This window comes from Pseudomyrmex gracilis, unplaced genomic scaffold (assembly GCF_002006095.1).
Source record: "Pseudomyrmex gracilis isolate BER0280 unplaced genomic scaffold, ASM200609v1 scaffold_43, whole genome shotgun sequence".
In the NCBI taxonomy this organism is placed as follows: Eukaryota; Metazoa; Arthropoda; class Insecta; order Hymenoptera; family Formicidae; genus Pseudomyrmex; species Pseudomyrmex gracilis.
This window is the reverse complement of record NW_018020627.1, coordinates 1-17,882: the sequence shown is the minus strand read 5'-3', so window position 1 is coordinate 17,882 and position 17,882 is coordinate 1. Positions and strand designations below refer to the sequence as shown.

General features: G+C 41.3%; 1 protein-coding gene across 1 annotated transcript in view; it reads right to left on the bottom strand.

Moving 5' to 3' along the window:
* Nucleotides 1-11,203, bottom strand: part of LOC109853080 (tRNA dimethylallyltransferase, mitochondrial-like) — a gene marked incomplete at its 5' end in the record, with an annotated part of 28,171 nt that extends 16,968 nt beyond the window's left edge. Inside the window, one exon of the mRNA XM_020424821.1 lies at nt 11,068-11,203. Coding sequence (XP_020280410.1) covers nt 11,068-11,203 — 136 coding nt within the window. The remainder of the gene's footprint in view (nt 1-11,067) is intronic.
* Nucleotides 11,204-17,882: the final 6,679 nt, after the last annotated feature.

Below are 17,882 nucleotides of genomic sequence, written 5' to 3'. Positions count from 1 at the left end.
TATTTTCGTGAAAGTCGCGATTTTCTCACGAACACAAGTTCGGAAATAGAACGTGTGTTTAATACGCGCTTATAGCGACAAAATTAATTATCTCTTATCGTATTTACCACTTCGCGCTGTTACTTTGCGTTTTAATAATTTTTTTTTGTGAATTAATAAGCATACGATTCAATCGCGCGCATTCAGTTGCACGCACGAAGATCACATTTTAATTGCGTCCGCTTCTCCCGAGGATTTAACGAACGAAGATCAGAAATAGTCGGAAACGCGAACAGGGAGGGACGCGAACGAACGTCTAGAAAAGAAATATCCCTGTCACTGGACGATAATCCTTTCTCCGGTTTCTTCCGCCGACGTATTGCCACCGACCGCGTGCGATGCGATATAACGCGCGAGGGCCACTTTAATCTCAACGCACGAGAGACAGACGCTATCATCGCTCTCGCCTCCTTACGGCGAATTCAAGTCGGAATACAAAGTACGAAAATCTCTCTCTCGTTCTCTTTCGCGCGCGAGCTATCTTCGACCGCGTTCGACCTATCGAGTTGCCGGAAATGCCGTGCGTGCCGCGGAGTCTAAAACCACTGCAGTCAGATCCGCATACGAGACGCCACGGTCGATAAAAAGCAAAAAGGGTGAAGAGAACGAGAGATTGGCAGAGGAAAGAAGAGCCTATACGTCTGTTCCGCACGTTGCTCTTATTCTCTCTCGAGTGAAATATTCTCTCGATCGGTTTTTTTTCCGAGAAAAGTTGATTTCTGGCCTCCATCCGCCATTTTTTTGCGATCCCAAAGAAAAACCAGAGATTTATTCGACAATATTAAAACAAGGATTTAAATATTGTTAACAACAAATTGTAAGCTCGCGAATGCTTCGAATATACGTGCAATTATGTTTTTTAAACGCGTAAATCGATACGCTTGGAAATTCGAATTGATTTCAAATCGAAAATTCTCGTTTGCTCAATTTGCATCTCCGATATATATAAATTATTCATTTTAATATTGTTACAATTAAATGTTGTTTATTGGCGAGTCAACGAGATGAAATCCAGATATAATTTTCATTGAAAAAACATCGGCAAAGTGTACATTTTTTTCTAAAGTTTGAAAAAAATAGCGCAGTGAATATAACATTTTTTGCCCCAAAAAAATGGCACATCTTCACGAGCGGATGAACTCGTAACCGAGTAAGCACATAGCGGTCGTAGCCCTTGTAATTACTTTATTAATAGCGACTGTAGACTGACGGTGTTAAAAGCGCGTTCGCACCACGTTACGTGGCGACTGCGGGAGGTTCGTCTATTTTAAAAGACCGTTTTCCCCGCGAGCGCGCGCGCGTCGAAATAGTTGTGACTTTTTTTTTTTTTGCGACAAAGTCGTCGCAAAATTTCAATTTTCGAGAGAATCACGGTATTTCTTTTTTCTCACAACGCACGTCTCATCAATTAAAATGTATTTTACTTCTTTCTCGCGACATTTATTTATAGTTTCTCGCAAATCTTTTTGGATTTTTAAAAAGTAATACAATACCGAAAGCAAAGAGAAACTACGCGTCGAGTTTTTTTTCTTTCTGATCGAGTATTTTTGCTTCGCGCGCCAGAACAACTTTGATTTCGCGGCTGACCGGCTTTGTAACAGGTTTCTCCTATCGACAGCTTCCCGGATCCTGAGGTTCCATGAGATTGGGACCACACGAGTAGTCCGACTTCCGGGATGATTTTCACGAAACCGCGATAACAGAAGCAGCCTCATCCGTCTGGTCCGGAAAGAACGAGATCGAACCGAGAATTACGCACGTTTCGTCGATTTTTCTCCGAGGAGCTGCTCGAATAAACTCGTCTCCGTGAGAGCAAAGCGACTCACGTCTTCGAAAATACTCGCGAATTGAAAATGCGATTATAAATCCTTGTTTGCTTCCGTAGTGTGGCTTACGAGAGAAGAGATCCAGCTGAGAAAGAAGCAGAGAATCTCTGGTGCAAGTGACCTTTTTACGCTTTTCTCTGGTCATACGGGGCGCTGTTAGTGTCAACAATATCATTATTTTCCAAGCTTTCAAGGAATGTTATTTTATAAGTTCGACGTTTTACCACAAAGCGAGGTGATTTTACAACTATCGCAGATAAAAACTAAAAACAAAATGCATTTTATACTTTAAAGAAACATCGATCCTACAGGGTGTTTGAAAAATTTTGACACAGCCGAAAGGTGAAGGTAGATTGAATTAATTTAAATCAAAAAGTTTCACACACCTACTAAGTCCGGACCATTAATTCCCACGACTCACATGTATTGATTTATCTCTCAATACGTAGACTTTGCAAAACTCCACAAGACATTTATGTTCAAATTGACCGAACAATATCTATTCAATTTGGCTGTATAAAACTTTTTTTTTAGAAACATTGTATACGACAACAGTTACTGGACTGAAGTGAATAAAGAGAAAACTGAATAGAAAACTAACTAACTGAATAAAGAAGAAAACTTGTCCGTTGAAAAAAAAATACTTTTATATTGTTATCTCTAGGAAGATATTTTAGAACACTTCGACAAAAAAAACACTTTTGTATCGTAGAAAAATGAAAAGTGTTAGTCTCTCTAAAATTTTCCTCGCATAAAGTATTGATCTGTACCGCTCTCGAATCAATCTTCGATTTCCGTTACAACTTAAAATTAATTGTAGTACAACGTTTAAGTTGTAACGGAAATCGAAGAATGGAACAGTTGTATGTTCATTCCCTGTGTTTTTCACGCTAAGATATGCGACATTCCAAAATTGCGAGGGAAATTAGATAGCATCCCGAGATACAACCACATGTTGCTTGAATAAGATAAAGAAAAAGAAAAAAAACACAACGGTGGGTCGGAGTCGCAAAGATTGCTAGAGAAACAAACGAGGGGGGTCAACATATTTCGCATTAGGTTTCTTTTGGCAGATGGCGTCCAAATGACTAACTGATGTATTCGTGTGTGCTCTTTAAAAATCGCCATCGTCTCCGAGAGAGCGCAAGAAGAAGGTGCTGCGCGGATCGAAACGAAGCGCGGGGAAAGAGACGTGAGACGAAGAAAGGAAGAGAGAATAAAAGAAAGAAACGGCACTCTGCCATATGCGCGGCACATTTTAATTAACGACCAGACATCCTCCGAGACGGATGACCCCGAACTCAGGGCCATTCGATGACCCTTTTCCCATCGTGGTTTGTTCTCTGGATAACAGGAAGTGTGCGTTCTCCTCCTCCTCTTTCTCTTCTTTTTCTTGTCTGGACACGAGAAATGAATGTTTCTCACATAGACACATTCAATGGTCTTCGGGACATGAATGAGATTACACAGTGTGTTCGTATAATTGAAGTCAGTAGATGTTCCATGTATGTGTATATTGACACTTTAACCCTTCGCGGACAGACACGGGTCTCCCCCAAGCTCATTCAAAACTTGCGCATCGACATCTCTAGTAAAAATTAAGTTTTTTAAACGCTTACATGTTCGAAACTATTAGAGATTTTTTCAATTTGATTTCTGATTGACGCAGAATCACACTTTTGATTGAAAAAAAACAAACTTTGAAAAAAAATATTGATTTTTTGCGGAGATATTCGATTTTGAAGCCACGTGGGTCTCACAGACCCAGTCTGTCCAATTAGTAGATCGCTTTTTTGGAATCTGTCTGCGAAGAGTTAAAATTAAAAAAAATAATAAATAAATTTCAACGTAAATAAATGTTACACTCTAGTCTGTACAAACTCTGAGGTGAAACAAACATCGGGAGCGATTCAATTGTTCTTCAATCGACACAATCGAAGAAAATCGAATTAAATTTATTTCCCACAGCGCTTGAGACTCTCTCGCGTGTGCTAACTTGATAAACTACCGCGTGCAATGCGAGTTAATAGAATTTTATCGATTACGTAACATTTGTGTATCTCTATGATAACATTTGCGTAAATCTAATTTCAATGCCTACGTACGTAGGCACGCGTCTGTGAAAGAAATCATTCAACTTCCTATAAAGCGCCGCCCGGCGCTCTGAGACGCTGACGTAGCTCTGAAGCTGTGCAGTTGCATGCAAGCGCGCGGGATTTTATGTAGCCGGCGAGTCATTCATAAAAATAACACGGACCGGTGCACGCATACCACGAGAGAGAGAGAGAGGGAGAAAGAGAGAGACGCTTCTCGGCATATACTGTTTCACACATGCACACACGCGTGCTCTCGAGGCTACGTACTGAGAAACAGAGTTGCAGCAGAGTTCTAACGTAATGCAAGACATATAGGAAGGTTGAGTCACACGAATTTTACGCTCGTTGCGCGCGCGACGGATTGTCGCGAATCAACATTTTATGAAACGCTTCTCGTCGTTGCTCACAGGACAACCGTGTGTATCATTTACAGAGCGAACGGAAAACACATTGACGGCGTCTTTTACTGACAAAACGAGGTCAATATGATCCGATAGCGTAATCGAGAAGTGATAATCTGAAATCGGCTGTCATTTCTCGACACACTCGAATCGTATCGATCCCATCTGTCAATAAAGACGCGCCGTCAGTGCGTATGTTTTACAAAAAAAAGTCCAACAATAACAAACTTCGCGCGAAAATCACACACGGTGCATGTAAAATACAATGTGTGTTAATTTCTGAGAAGTTCTAAATTTGAGATGAGAATTACAACAACGTTCTCTCGTGGCGAACGATGTTCAATTTTAACGTCAACGCATCATACTATTTTAGAACGCCCCTATATCTCCGAAAAGCACGGTGTTTAAGTCCCCATAGAATTTGCATAAATTTACTTGCGTCTGCGTAATAAGATAAGTCTTAAAATACGACCGGTTACGGATTCTCTGACGACGTAAAGTCTCTCTCTTTCTCTTTCGGGAAACAAAGTTACATCTCAATAATTCTTCGAGAAGAGAACTTTCTAAGAGTGTCTCGTGGGGAGGCCGTACAATTCCGTTTCGCGATTGTCACGCGTGTCTGAGAAATTTTGGGTCGCGCGTGCGAGTAAAAAAAAAAATTTTGTTTTAATTATTGTCGCGTCGTGAAATTACGTTGACGGTTCGCGTCAAATAGACATTAAAATTTGCAGTTGTTTTCTGAAAAGAAGAAAAAAACAGAATACAACGCGTGGAGTTGATGCAAAAGTTTTTCTGTGCGATTTGCGCAATTTTCCTCGTACACGCGCATAATTCAATTCTAACAAATGCAAAATAACAATCGTGTTTTCGCAATATTCAAACGCAACTTCATGCCGGCGACGTAAACGCATTCGTAAACGAGGGCGTGATTGAATAAAGATCGAAAAAACCGAGCTGTTTACGACGGGCCGAAGTGTATAATGTTCTTTTTTTCTTTTTACTTTGTGCGACATATTGCAAAACCGCGGCCTTGAACTTTGCAAAAGCGCAGAAGAGGAATCGTCGCCGGATGAAGTGCGCGCAAGAAAGAGAAAGAGAGAACTCGATGCACATGAATGATTTCGCAAACAGATACGCGGTTTTCTGCGAACACAAAGCTGCGTGTAGATATTGTAAATAATAATGTACCTACGCGAGAGAGGAATGTTTGCGACGACGTTTCTTGAATAAGTTTGATAAGACGCGGGCGCGCGCGTTAAGTGCAAGAAAATCTCTTTCTCTCTCTCTCTCGAGTGAATTTCCTCATGTTTGCGTTGCGTAAAGATAACGCGATAACACGCGCGTTTCTCCTTCCGCCACTTAAGCAATTAGTGCGCGCAAAAATAAACGCGGAATTAATAGCGGATAATAAAAAGAAAAAAAAAGTACATATAAAAAGCTCGTTCGATAATTCTCAAAAGAGCTCTATCTCTCGGTTCAAGGTTGAGGTATCCCCCCAAGGATGCACTTATTTCCGCACACTTGAACACACTTACGTCTCGCATAATAATTAGTATCCGTTCAACGGGCTGTGTGTCGCTATACGTCACAAACGTTGTAAATTCTGCCGGGCTCTCGTTTCCTCCATTCACTTGCAACAAGGAAGAGAACGATATGTTTCTGTAAGCGCGCGAGCGAACATCGATTTTCGGATTTTCGCGTCCCAGCGTCAAGCTAGAGATCGCGGTATATCTCGTCGGGATTATTCACGAGCCGGGCGTCCGCATTGCGGACGAAATGCGGCACTTCGTCGCGGTCGTCGCTCCGGGCGAGAAAAACTGTCGGGGGGAATTCGTTAATTTTCACGACTCCTAAAACGAGATTGCTGTCTTAGCGACGATTATGTGTTCGCGATCTGTTCGCGGAATGAACGTTTCAAATCAGAAATATCGTCGACGTGAACGTTGCGAAAAAGCAGCGAACTTGATCGTTGTCGTAAATTTCTGTTTTTTTTAACAAACTCGAATCACGAGACACACCCGCAACTTCGCAATTGCACCGGTGCAACGCAAGAAAATGCACGAAAGGCGGATGCGCGCGTTTACGCGCACTTAAACGCGCGCCTCTGCGCCCCCCCTCTCGTAATAATTAGTATCCGTTCCACGAATTAGCCGTCACGACACCACTCGTCGTTTCCATCCTCTTCCGCCACTCGTCGTCGGCGACTTGTTCCCGGATTTGCATCCGAGAATTCCAGCGCGTTCGCGCTGAAATCTCCGAACTTCGCGCCGACTTACATGCGAACGAGATTGGCGCGACAATTTTCGTTTCAAGAAAATCTCGCGCGAGAGACTCGACAACGTCAAATTATCGCGCGGACGAGCTAAATTAAAAGTATTAATTCTTTTCACTAGATTTCTCCGTTTTCCAGAACGATCGTTCATCGAGTCTGCCAATGGGCGCGAAGTTTATCGAGAAAATAATAAAAAGAAACACGTGCGAGGGATTACATTGTAATTAATCATATCTCTTAATAACTAGATACGTCGCTTCCGCAACCGGGGGGAGACGTCAGTTGTCGACGAGTAGCAACGCGACACAACCAGTTCTTTCATTTTTTTTTTGTCTCAGGATAATTCAAGGACAGATAAATTTATCACAATATTAAAATTACACGATCCATCGTATTTGAATAGAAACGATCAGAGGTTGGCAAGATGACGCTGTTGTTTTTTTTTCATTCCGAGTTTACTTGCATTTCTCGTTTTACATCCTTTCGCGTGACTCCGTAACCGGGCGAGGAACTTAATCGATCCGCTCAATCAGAGGTGGCGAACGATAACGGGAAAAGCGAATCGCGTATCGCCTCTCACTCTCCGGTGGACGGAGAGAGAGAGGGAGAGAGCGGAAGCTCTCGTCCGTGATGCTGTGTGTGTGCGTTGTGTTTAAACGCGGCGTGTGCGCCCGCGAGTATCGATGGGAAAGGTAACTCGAGAGAAGAGGGGCGGCGGGGAGAAAAATCCGACATTCCAGTGCGGGCTCGCGAAACGCAGTCAGCGATCCGTGCGCGCGCGCGAACAGCGACGTACCAAGTTAAACCTTTCCCACATTATCGCATCTGTTCTCGCGAACTGGACTCGCGAGATCGCCACAGATGTTATATATATATATATTTAACAAACGCATTAAACGAGAAAGTCACACACACGTGCGAATTGCGTGACTAAAGAACATATTGTTTGTGACTTTTGTCATTTTACAAGAAAGAATTACGGAATATTAATCTATTCTCGGTTGAGAAACATGATGTAAAAGAGAGACCTTATTGGAGAACGTGCGCGCGCCGTTACTTAACGCCGCCGATCTTGGAGAAAGTGGAGACCGCGGATTTGCGCGACGTAAGCCAAAGAAATTCCCTCGAAACCGGCGCAGGCAAGGCCGAGGGGATCGACTTCCGATTTCGAAATCGAGCTTAGGTATTGGTCCGTTTCGCGGAGGGGTGTATATATATCTGAGATATAAGTAGGCGCGTGATTTTCTAGCGAACGCGTCGGTATTCGTGTCAGACGGTTACGAGATCCGACACCGCTTAAAACGGCGTATTAGCATGTGGGGTTTGCTTCGCCGCGCTTTTACTTTTCGTCGTGAGAGAGCGATTACGTGAACCTTCGAAGGTTAACTAATTCGTGAATCAGGATTCGATCTCCCCCTCCGGGTTGTAATAAATTTCTGTGATTTCGTCTCCGTTTTTCTCTGTCTCGTCTCTCGGTTACGCGAGGCTATTTAAAAATAGCTTTTTTTAAAACTATTTAGAATATTCGAAACAACGACAAAAGTGAATATTCTCGCAGATAGTGTGTTACAAAAGTAACTCACGAGGTATTTGTGTGAACAAAAAAAGTAAACGATAATATTCTCGCGATAAAGCGAATATATTCTCGAATATATATTCTTCTTTTCTCGCAGATAATGCGAGAAAAGTGATTGACGAGATCTTTGTTCACATAGAGAAGAAATCTCACATAGTTACTTTTCTCGAAATCTCGTGAGAGTTACTTTTTGTTACTTTATTACCTGCAGGAATGTTTTTCATCACTTATAGTTTTTAAAAAGCTATTTTTAAGAAGCTTCGGGTAATCGAGAGACAAGACAGAAAAAACGGAAAGAAAATTACAAAAATTTATTAAAATTTTTAAATAGCTTTTATTTATTGATTTATTTTCACACAAGAGATTTCGTGAGTTACTTTCACGAGCAAGCCGGGGTGCAGAGCACAAAACGGTATCGAGAATAAATTGAATAACGCGGAAACTACACACACGTACACCGCGCGCATAGAAATGACGAGTCCTCTCGACGGAGCAGCTGCCGATCGACACTTCTGATTTTCTCTGATCGCAATTCAGTTTCCTATAAAGATACAATGTTATCTCGAGAGGTATTTACTATCTCTTTTTTTACCTGAATTCATATCGGTGATTAAACTCGTTAAAAAAGGACGATAGAAAATTGCCATTCTCGGTTTCCCGTCTGGAAATGAAAAATTTTCCACGAAAGGAAGAACCCTTAACATTCCATACCTCTTGAAACATGAAACGTTAAAAGTATTTCACTCAAGGAACAAAAACGTCTTTATCTATTGTCGAAAAACGATGGGAAAGTTATTTAAAGTAGATGTCAATCCAAAAATCCATCCAAACGGATAATGATAATAGTGAGCGAATATGTTTGCGTTCATTTTTGACAACTTTCCCATCGGTTTTTTTACAAAGTGATAATGACATGAGTTTCTGTTTCTTGAGCGATAATCGTTAACGGTCTTGCATGAACTTTTCACTTCCAGGCGAGGCCAAAAAAATAGCTATTTTCTATCATTCTCCCTTGCACGCTGCAATCGGCATCGCCATTTTCGTAATTATCTTTCGTAATTTTGTATCCCCGATACAACGGTCGTTCGCGCGCTCATCGTGAATTAATACGCCGTTGTGAAACGGCGAATACTCTGACAGCGAGGTAATTCTGATACATCGCGTTAAACGCGATTAGAAATCGAATAAAAATTACGATTCCGTGTGAAGGACATAATGAACGATAATTTACATATTTTTCTACGTACGGCGATTCAAGTTTATTTATTATTTTTATTTAACTTTTTCCTGGACAATTTAATCTTTCGCGGACGGACCTCGAAAATGACTTACGAAGACAAACTGGGTTTGTGAGACCTACGCGAGTTTGAGATCGAATATCTTCGCGAAATATCAATATTTTTTCCACTTTTGAGTGAATCTAGGAGACTCACTTCTGTCCGTGAAGAATTAAATTAGTTTAACCGAATGAAAGGTTTTTTCGTGGATGTTGTGTGCCACGGCTATCCTCGAACAATGATCTCTTTCAAGACCGGTACCGCGAAACACGCTATTTGCGCTAAAGCATTATCGGCTATGTGTGTATCTCCTATCGGAAAGACGTCGATAAACCCGGCCAAGTTTGAAGACGATAAACTTTATCACTAAGGAGGAAAACTAGTAGCACCGCTGAGAAAACTACACGACGACGGCGATTTCTCGAGTTCTAAGATCGAGAGTCAAAGATGATATCGAGCGATATTATTTGTTTTATTCACCGCCTTCGCGAAAGATCAATTTAAACAAGCGCGTAGGATAGGGTAAGGTTTCAAGATAAACACACACATTCGCGCGTCTCGGATGTAATTCTGAATAATTAGTACTTTAGTACGACGCTTTGTGTCGCACGTTTCTTCCAACACCGTGTGCCAACGGCGACAATTCTCGGTGCCTTCGGATTTTTCTATTGGTTTCGTAAAATGAAATACTTATCAACGGCAAAGTAAACATGGCGCCGTCGATTAGTACGAAGAGAGAGAGAGAAGCGCACTCAAGAGTTAATAAATTTCAACTACGCGCGATGCGATAGTTAGTTTACGACTACATTTATGTTTTTTCTGTCGGAAAGAATCAAAGATTATCTATCAAATAATTCGATTCTTATCGTTGCTCGATGTTTCTTTATTTCTTAATAGTATAAGAGAAAGAGCTCTCGTAACCTTCAATTCTATTAGCAATATTAGAACTAATATTAGAACTAATATTTGAACTAATATTTGAACTAATATTTAAACTGATATATTACAAAAACCTAATATTTCAAAATAGTCTCACATCACGAGGTTTCTCTGTTCGATAAAAGAAAAGAATAAATAAAGAATAGATAAGAATAAATAAAAAACCTGATAATATTAATACAAGAATTCTAATATAAAAAACTAATATTTCAAAATAGTTTCATATCACGAAGTTTCTGTTCGAAAGAAAAATAATAAATAAAAAACCGATAATATTGATACAAGAACTAATATTTATTAAAAAAAAAACTAATATTTCCAAATAGCCTCACAAGATTTTTGTTCGAAAGAAGAAGAATAAATCAAAAACCGATAAATGTGTACTGACAAAGACAGACTGCGAACAGTAGAGGACTGCGGTCTGGGAAACGGCCGATGGCGAACTCAAACACAAAGAGAAAGAGAGAGAGAATACTTTTCCTCGTTTCTTTGGCAATACATCACACACGTCTGCTTCTGACAGTACTAGACAGCTGTTATCGATCGTCGTCGACGTATGAATTTCGTGTAGCGTATTCAAAGAAAGAATGTGTTGAAAAATTTTTATCGTGCGGGTAAAAAAAACAAAAAAAAAAACTTACCTTGTTGCAGCGCAGCCATAGGATAATGGCGTTTGAGTATCTCAGAGGACCTCCTAATCCACAGCCGCCGGCGGCGCGTTGGAGCCTCAGAAGCTCGGAATGGGTTTTCCCGTGTTGATAAAAAACTTCCAACGATCTGCAACAAAAGTCATCAATCGAATCCTCAAATTCGCAGCTCCGATGTGTGTTTCATCGCTAGTTTTTTTTTATCTTAACATTAACGCGTTAAAGAGCGACTACTGTCGCGCGCGCGCGCGTGTGTGTGTGTATGTGTGCGCGCGCGATTGAGTCTTCAAGTCGCAGAAAAAAAATCTTTCAAACATTCCTACCTCTCAAGGAGATAGCGACTGTGTGTAACGGGAAACATGTGTGTAGGAGCATGACATATTTTCGACAAATGCGTGTTTAAATTTACGTTCGTGGCGCGCGTCGACAAGCGCCAGCCCTTGATTGGAAGCAAGTCTCTTTTGTGAGCTCTCAGAGAGCGACGTCTAGAATTAATGGTCATTCCGACTTTCTCGATCTCGATGGGTCGTTTAATTTCGTGACTGGGTCGTCGAGAAAGAGGATCCCGCGATCACGTACCGTTTTCGAGGGTAGAGGGGTCTCTAAATGTTGATTTTAATTCGGGCGTACCCTGTCTACGACAGCGGGTCGCTATTTCCGTGACGGTCGCCGCCTCGTTCGTCGTCGAGCAAAGCCCCGAGGCGGGAGAGGTGAGGATAGAGAACAAGAAACGAGGATCACAGACGCGCGCGCGCACCACGACGACGACGACGACGACGACGACGACGGTGCATCAGCCTCCGGAAAGAAACTGCGCGGCGCGATTGTTAATGAGGTAAACGACCGATCGTTTCTTCGACAATCGTACGAAATTTATCGGCCCTGGGCTGTAGAAACCTATGCGTAGGTACAACGTCGACGTGTGTATCGGACGTTCGTGTACAGGTTTAAATCATTTTACAAAATAAATTTTCATTACATCTCATTACAGAGGCGTATAACGTGTTAAAAAAAATGATTAAAATCACATTTTTAATCGCGAATCGCGAGGGAGTTTGTCGTTGCATTCGTTATTTCGAAACACTGGAAAGTTTTTAATATCATATTTGATCCGTATCGAACACAATTGCACAAAATAGACGCAATTTGCAACGTGCGAAACCGGTAAGCGAAATGCGATCGCTCGCGAGAAATGTGCTATCGATGGGAAATATAAAGAGACGGGGGACTGGAATTTCCTTGCCTTGTTCTCCCGAACTGAAATGTCTCTCTCTCTCTCTCTCTCTCTCTCTATATATATATATATATATATATACATATATATATATACATATACGCACACGAAGAAAAATATGAAGTTCCGTTAAAATTTTGTTGGAATGCGCTTATTGCGCGCCGCGATCGAGCCGAGCCGTCGATTCGCGATCCCTAAACGATCAAACATCCAGTATATTTCGGCGATAATAATAAATCCGACACTCTCGTCGAACCATCACGATCATAGGGTTCGAATCCCATCCACTCGCTTATCGGCACGTGAGTTGCTCGCAGCTTTGTAAAGTTATAACGTCGTCAACTCGTTCGAACAGTAACGACAATTTTCTTGACATCAATTGCGAAAATATATCGTTTTTTCTGTAACATCATCCCAGTCGTAAATACGTCACGCGGCGGATGTAATTCGCGATAATTAATGGGACGTTTGTAATTCCGACTGTTCTTTCGTTACGTAATGAAATGATACGCTCGGAGTCCGCGCGCAACGCTCGCTGATATCTCCGTCAAGGCGAGTCATCGCATTAAATCATTGATATCTTTTCGTTCCACGAAAAAATAGTATCAAATTTTTTGTACCGGCAATTGTTAGATTTTAATTTGTGACAAGTTCAAATATCCAACACGCGTGTTGCAATTGCGTGAGATTAGTGCCGCGGATCTCAATTTAATTATTTGAGGACACATTCCTCGGAAATCGCTGAAGCTCTGCGAAACGAATTATCAGAATCGACGAATTATCCTCTGTCGGTCATGAGAAACTCTCTTCGAGTACATCATCGCCGAGTCTGAAATTCTGAAGAGAAACGTATTTTTCTTCCCATCGATTCTCATCAGTCAATTTATTGAATTGATATATTTAGGCATAATTTGCCGAACGTGAAGTTCAGCGAAGCCATTTGGATAAGCCGCAACGGGACTGTCGTTAAATAAATCTTCTGCAACTTTAATTAAAGCGATTCGTTGCGAAACGCCGCGACGAGATTTACGAAACATTCGCGTCCGATATCGCGACTTTATCTCGTCTCGCATTGCCTTGGTCAGCATGACCGCAGTGGTCCCACGAGAAATTTCGCAAAAAATCAAACAACGCCGAAAATTCAAACATTTTTGCAGAACGGAACGCGTGATAATTGCAGCGTTTCAAGAATGAAAAATATATAAATATGTCGCAGCGAACGGACCGAGCGAGGTAAAAATTAACGATCTCTCGGCGGTTCCCGATTCGCATTGGAATTTCGATTCGCCGTTTCTTGCGCCGTTTTTTCTTCTCTCTTCTATATATCTTCGGAGTCGCGATTTCAAGTCGTCCGATGTCGATTGTGCAATTCTCTCTCAGCGGCGTTCGACGAAGAGAAATGGAGATGACGAACAGCAAATGGAAAAGACGACTTTCTCCCGGTACAAGTCAATTTAAAAAGACACCTCGTGATCTCACCCTTCAATTACCACTTTGTATTTCGACGCGAACTGATGAAAATCGATAAAATTAAATTGTTGGTAACTATTTACAAATACATAAAGAGAAAAACTTAAGCAAGTAAATTGGCCAATGTGAGCCTAAACACAGTTAACAGTGTGTAAATGTTTTGCTAATAAAATTTATTCAAAAACGTTTAACGTTTTGATCCCCGGATGGGATCATCTTCAGAAAAACAGGATTTTCAGAATTTACAGGATTTTTCATGTATTCTTTTTCTGACAGGAGCGACACAATGAAAACCGGTCGATCGGATTCCAAGGACATCGTTCTCGAGAACACAGAGCCAGATATTCGCATATGAAATAATATCCGCGTGCCACTGTGTCTGCGGACACGCGTCTGCCATCAGGTAACACGTGTGTGTCGTTTGTGGAATGTATTTCTTTTATGTATGCCACGAACGAGTGATGACTCCCGAGGCGATCGACATCGACCGGTCCGTTCGCTCGTTCGCTCCTTGACTTGTCGTTCCGATTTTCGAATCGCGAATCTAGAAACGCGCGTATTAGTTCGCGCAAACGTATTTAGGACGGTGGAATGAGGTCAGAGTAAATCTAGCGATAGCGCGCGAACAAACGCGCGCGCACTAAGCAAGCTCCAGCAATTCACCCGACGCGATTCGTTATATACGTCGCAATACTTTCCCCTTGTGTTAGATCTCTCGACTCGCCACCATATCTCGCCGTTGCCGCGCTCGCTGAGGTACAACCGCCGCGCGAAATATGCAAGGAGAACGTACACGCCGCCGGAGAGAGAGATAATGCGAGATTAGAATTTTACGAGCCGTTCCGCGCGCGGCAAAAGGCCACTTTCCACTCGCATTTTCGTTCGCAGTCGTTCGCAGAGTCGTTGCCATAAATCCCGTTGCCGGCCACACGGAGTACTCGAAGGCCGCAATATATATGGGGTAGATAGCGACGATATCTTTTCTTATTATTATTATTGAAGCTGGGTTTTCTCTGTGTGTGTTCGGCTTTGATAACTAAATCCCAGAGAGCGAGGCGTATAAGATCTGCACCGACACACAAGTGGAGTCGATATCGCCTATTTAAGTGCCGAAGTAACACAAGTGTAATATTTCTTAATTCATCGGCATGTAATTAACTCTTCGCTGACAGACAGAGGTTTCTTTCAGACCCCTACAAAAATTGCAAACCTGCGTCTCTAGTAAAAATTAGGTTTTTTAAACGCTCTTCGAAAATACTGAATATTTTTTCGATTTGTTCGTTTTGATTGACGCAGAATCGTCCAACCTTTCAAATAAAAAACAAAACAAAATAGAAAAAATATTGATTTTTCGCGGAGATATTCGATTTTAAAGTCGCGTGGGTCTCACAGACTCAGTTTGTTGAACAGGTAGAATATTTTTTCAGGTCTAAAAAGTTAATTTGTTTACAAACATTTCGGATAATTAAGTTTTTCGCAGACATTGTTGCTCACTGACATCCACCCTACGGGAATAAATTAAAAAAATTCGTTTTTTCGAGAAATATCATCTCTCGAAACTCTTCGGTTTTCGAGAACACTTTTTTGCCTTTTGTTATCAAGATGATACTTGCTACACGGGATGTGATATGCTCTTCGCAATGTCCAACTACATAGGCGCGTATCAGATAACTTGAGCGTGTCAATATAGGCAAACGAAAGTAAACAACACACACGGAGTGCAGACTTTTATCGAAAATAAATATTACCCAAGTAAGGGATTTTTTTTCACACAGATTAAATACGTAACAAAATGGTGTAATTTATCGTTCCGAGTAGTATATACGTTCTTGGAAAGAAGGTTTTTCGAAAAAGAAACCTACCAAATGCCAATGACAAGAGCACTCGCTTGGCCAAGGTTGTGCTGAGACGAGTAGAGAAAAGAGAAGGAGAAGAAGAAAGGAAGAGTCGCGCACAAAATCCTTCTCTCGACTGGGGAAAGAGGAAGGAGGGGAGGAAGGAGTATTTCTGGAATAGTGCCAGAAAAGCGAGAGAAAGCGAGAACGGACGGAGAAGTTACTCATCCCGTAGGAGTCTCGCCTAGGACTAGAGTAGGAAGAAGAGCGCGCGCGCGAAATGCGTGGCTACAACCGTCGGCTAATAAAAGACGGGCGGTAACGTAATTCCACACCCGCGCTCCAATAATAGTGCCGTCGTTGCTTTTCGGGCAACGTGTTCCTTCCCGTGTTAAGAAGGAACTATTCTCATCGCATGATTATTCGACAATCGCAGACAAACGAAAAAAACGGTTGAAAACAAGAAAACTAGAACCTCGCAAAAATTGTGACACATCACAATTCGTAAAATTGAGAAGGGTAAGAAAAAAAACTGCGCCCTGCTGCGCTTTGAAACGGAAATCCGTTTTTTACAATAATCGATTCGACACGCACATTCCGAGCTCCGTAAAATTTGTGCTAACATTCTTGAGACATAATATCTAACGTTTTATACGAAAATATTTTTATACAAAAGTATTTTTTCATTTTATTTTTTCCCAAGTCAAAAAAACTTCCTTTTGCAAAAATTTTTGCAAAAAAAAAACGAAATATAATTAAAATAATAAAACAAACATTTATACGGTTTTAGATACTAGATTTAACAATTATCAGATTTACAAATAAAATTGATAATTTTATTTAAAATTTACAAATTTATCCACAAAACCGGTTTTTAAACTCGATTTTTAAAACCCGACAAACCCTAGTCCCATGTATGCACGTGTGTGTGTGTGTGTGTTTGCCACAGAGATAAGAACCCTACGGTTCGTCACTCCCTCCATATTGTTTGCCTCCAAATCCTCTGTGCTATGTGTGTGTTCAAAGTTCGTTCTTTGTTATTTATTTAATCGTCAACATCATCATCATTAAAATATTCTTTGATATTAAAAAGATTATCTAAATACCCAGCTAGTTCAGGAAAACGTGTATATCAGTTATATACACGTTGTTAATCTTCGATCAGGCTAAGAGCGGGACTACTTTAAATGCGGATTTTAATGCTTTTCCATCGGAGCACTTTTGCTTTTTCTGAATTCAGCACATCCAAAAACATAAAAAAACATGTATAAAAAAGGTTTCATCGCTGGGGCCAAAAAATCCGGTAGTTTTTTATACTTCTTACTCGATCGGTACACACATGCAAACGTATTTCGTACGCGCGCGCGATTCGTGGCTTCGAATCATTTATCATAGACGATCGGCAATTCCATGGTGGAACAAGGTGCAAGACCACCTGTTCATATTTAGGCTCCGGAGCGCTAATAAACTCGAATTAGCGCTTGAGCTCAGAGACCTCGGTTTTTCACTCTTTCCTCGAGGTAGGTCGATACATCCACTTAGGAAACGTCAGACGCTATTAGTGTGAACACAGGTGTTTAGCGTTTGTTTCTTCTGGTATTGCGCGGGAAGAGGAGAAAAGACTCGGAAGAGAGGTGTGAATAGAGGGAAGAGTTATCGACCACACGAACGCGAACGACGTGAAATACGTTTGCATGTGTGCGCGCGCGATCAAGATACAGAGCGCAGGAAATAGCGCTCGGCTTTGCGATAGCGAAATAATTGTTTTCCTGCGTCAACGTGAAAGTCGAATCGCGCGCGCGATGATAAAATACGTTTAATAAGCCGCCACGTATCGGACCGTGTATTATCGCGTGCGCAACGATCGAGTCGATCCGCCGTTCGGCAATAAACTCGTTATTCTATTTACGACTAAGGGTAAAGGTAAATGTAATAGAGTGCGCAAATGTGTAACGTGCGGCGAAAACACCTTCCTCGATCGATGAAATTCTGCAAAATCGATTGTAAACAAATCGATCGGGTCGGTTGCTCGCGTTAGTTTTGTTTTCCCGAATTAATTCGGCGCGAGAAACTTTTTGCGCGAGCTTATTACTAGAGAAAAAGAAATAAATATTTTTAATTAAAGAATCTATTCCGGCTCTGTAGTTTCTAAACTAATAAATATATATTCGGTCATTGGAGCCATTCACTAGGTGTTGTGCGGAAATTATACGTGTATATATGTCCATATATACGTGTTCACATGTAAATTTTTACACGTGAAATTCGAA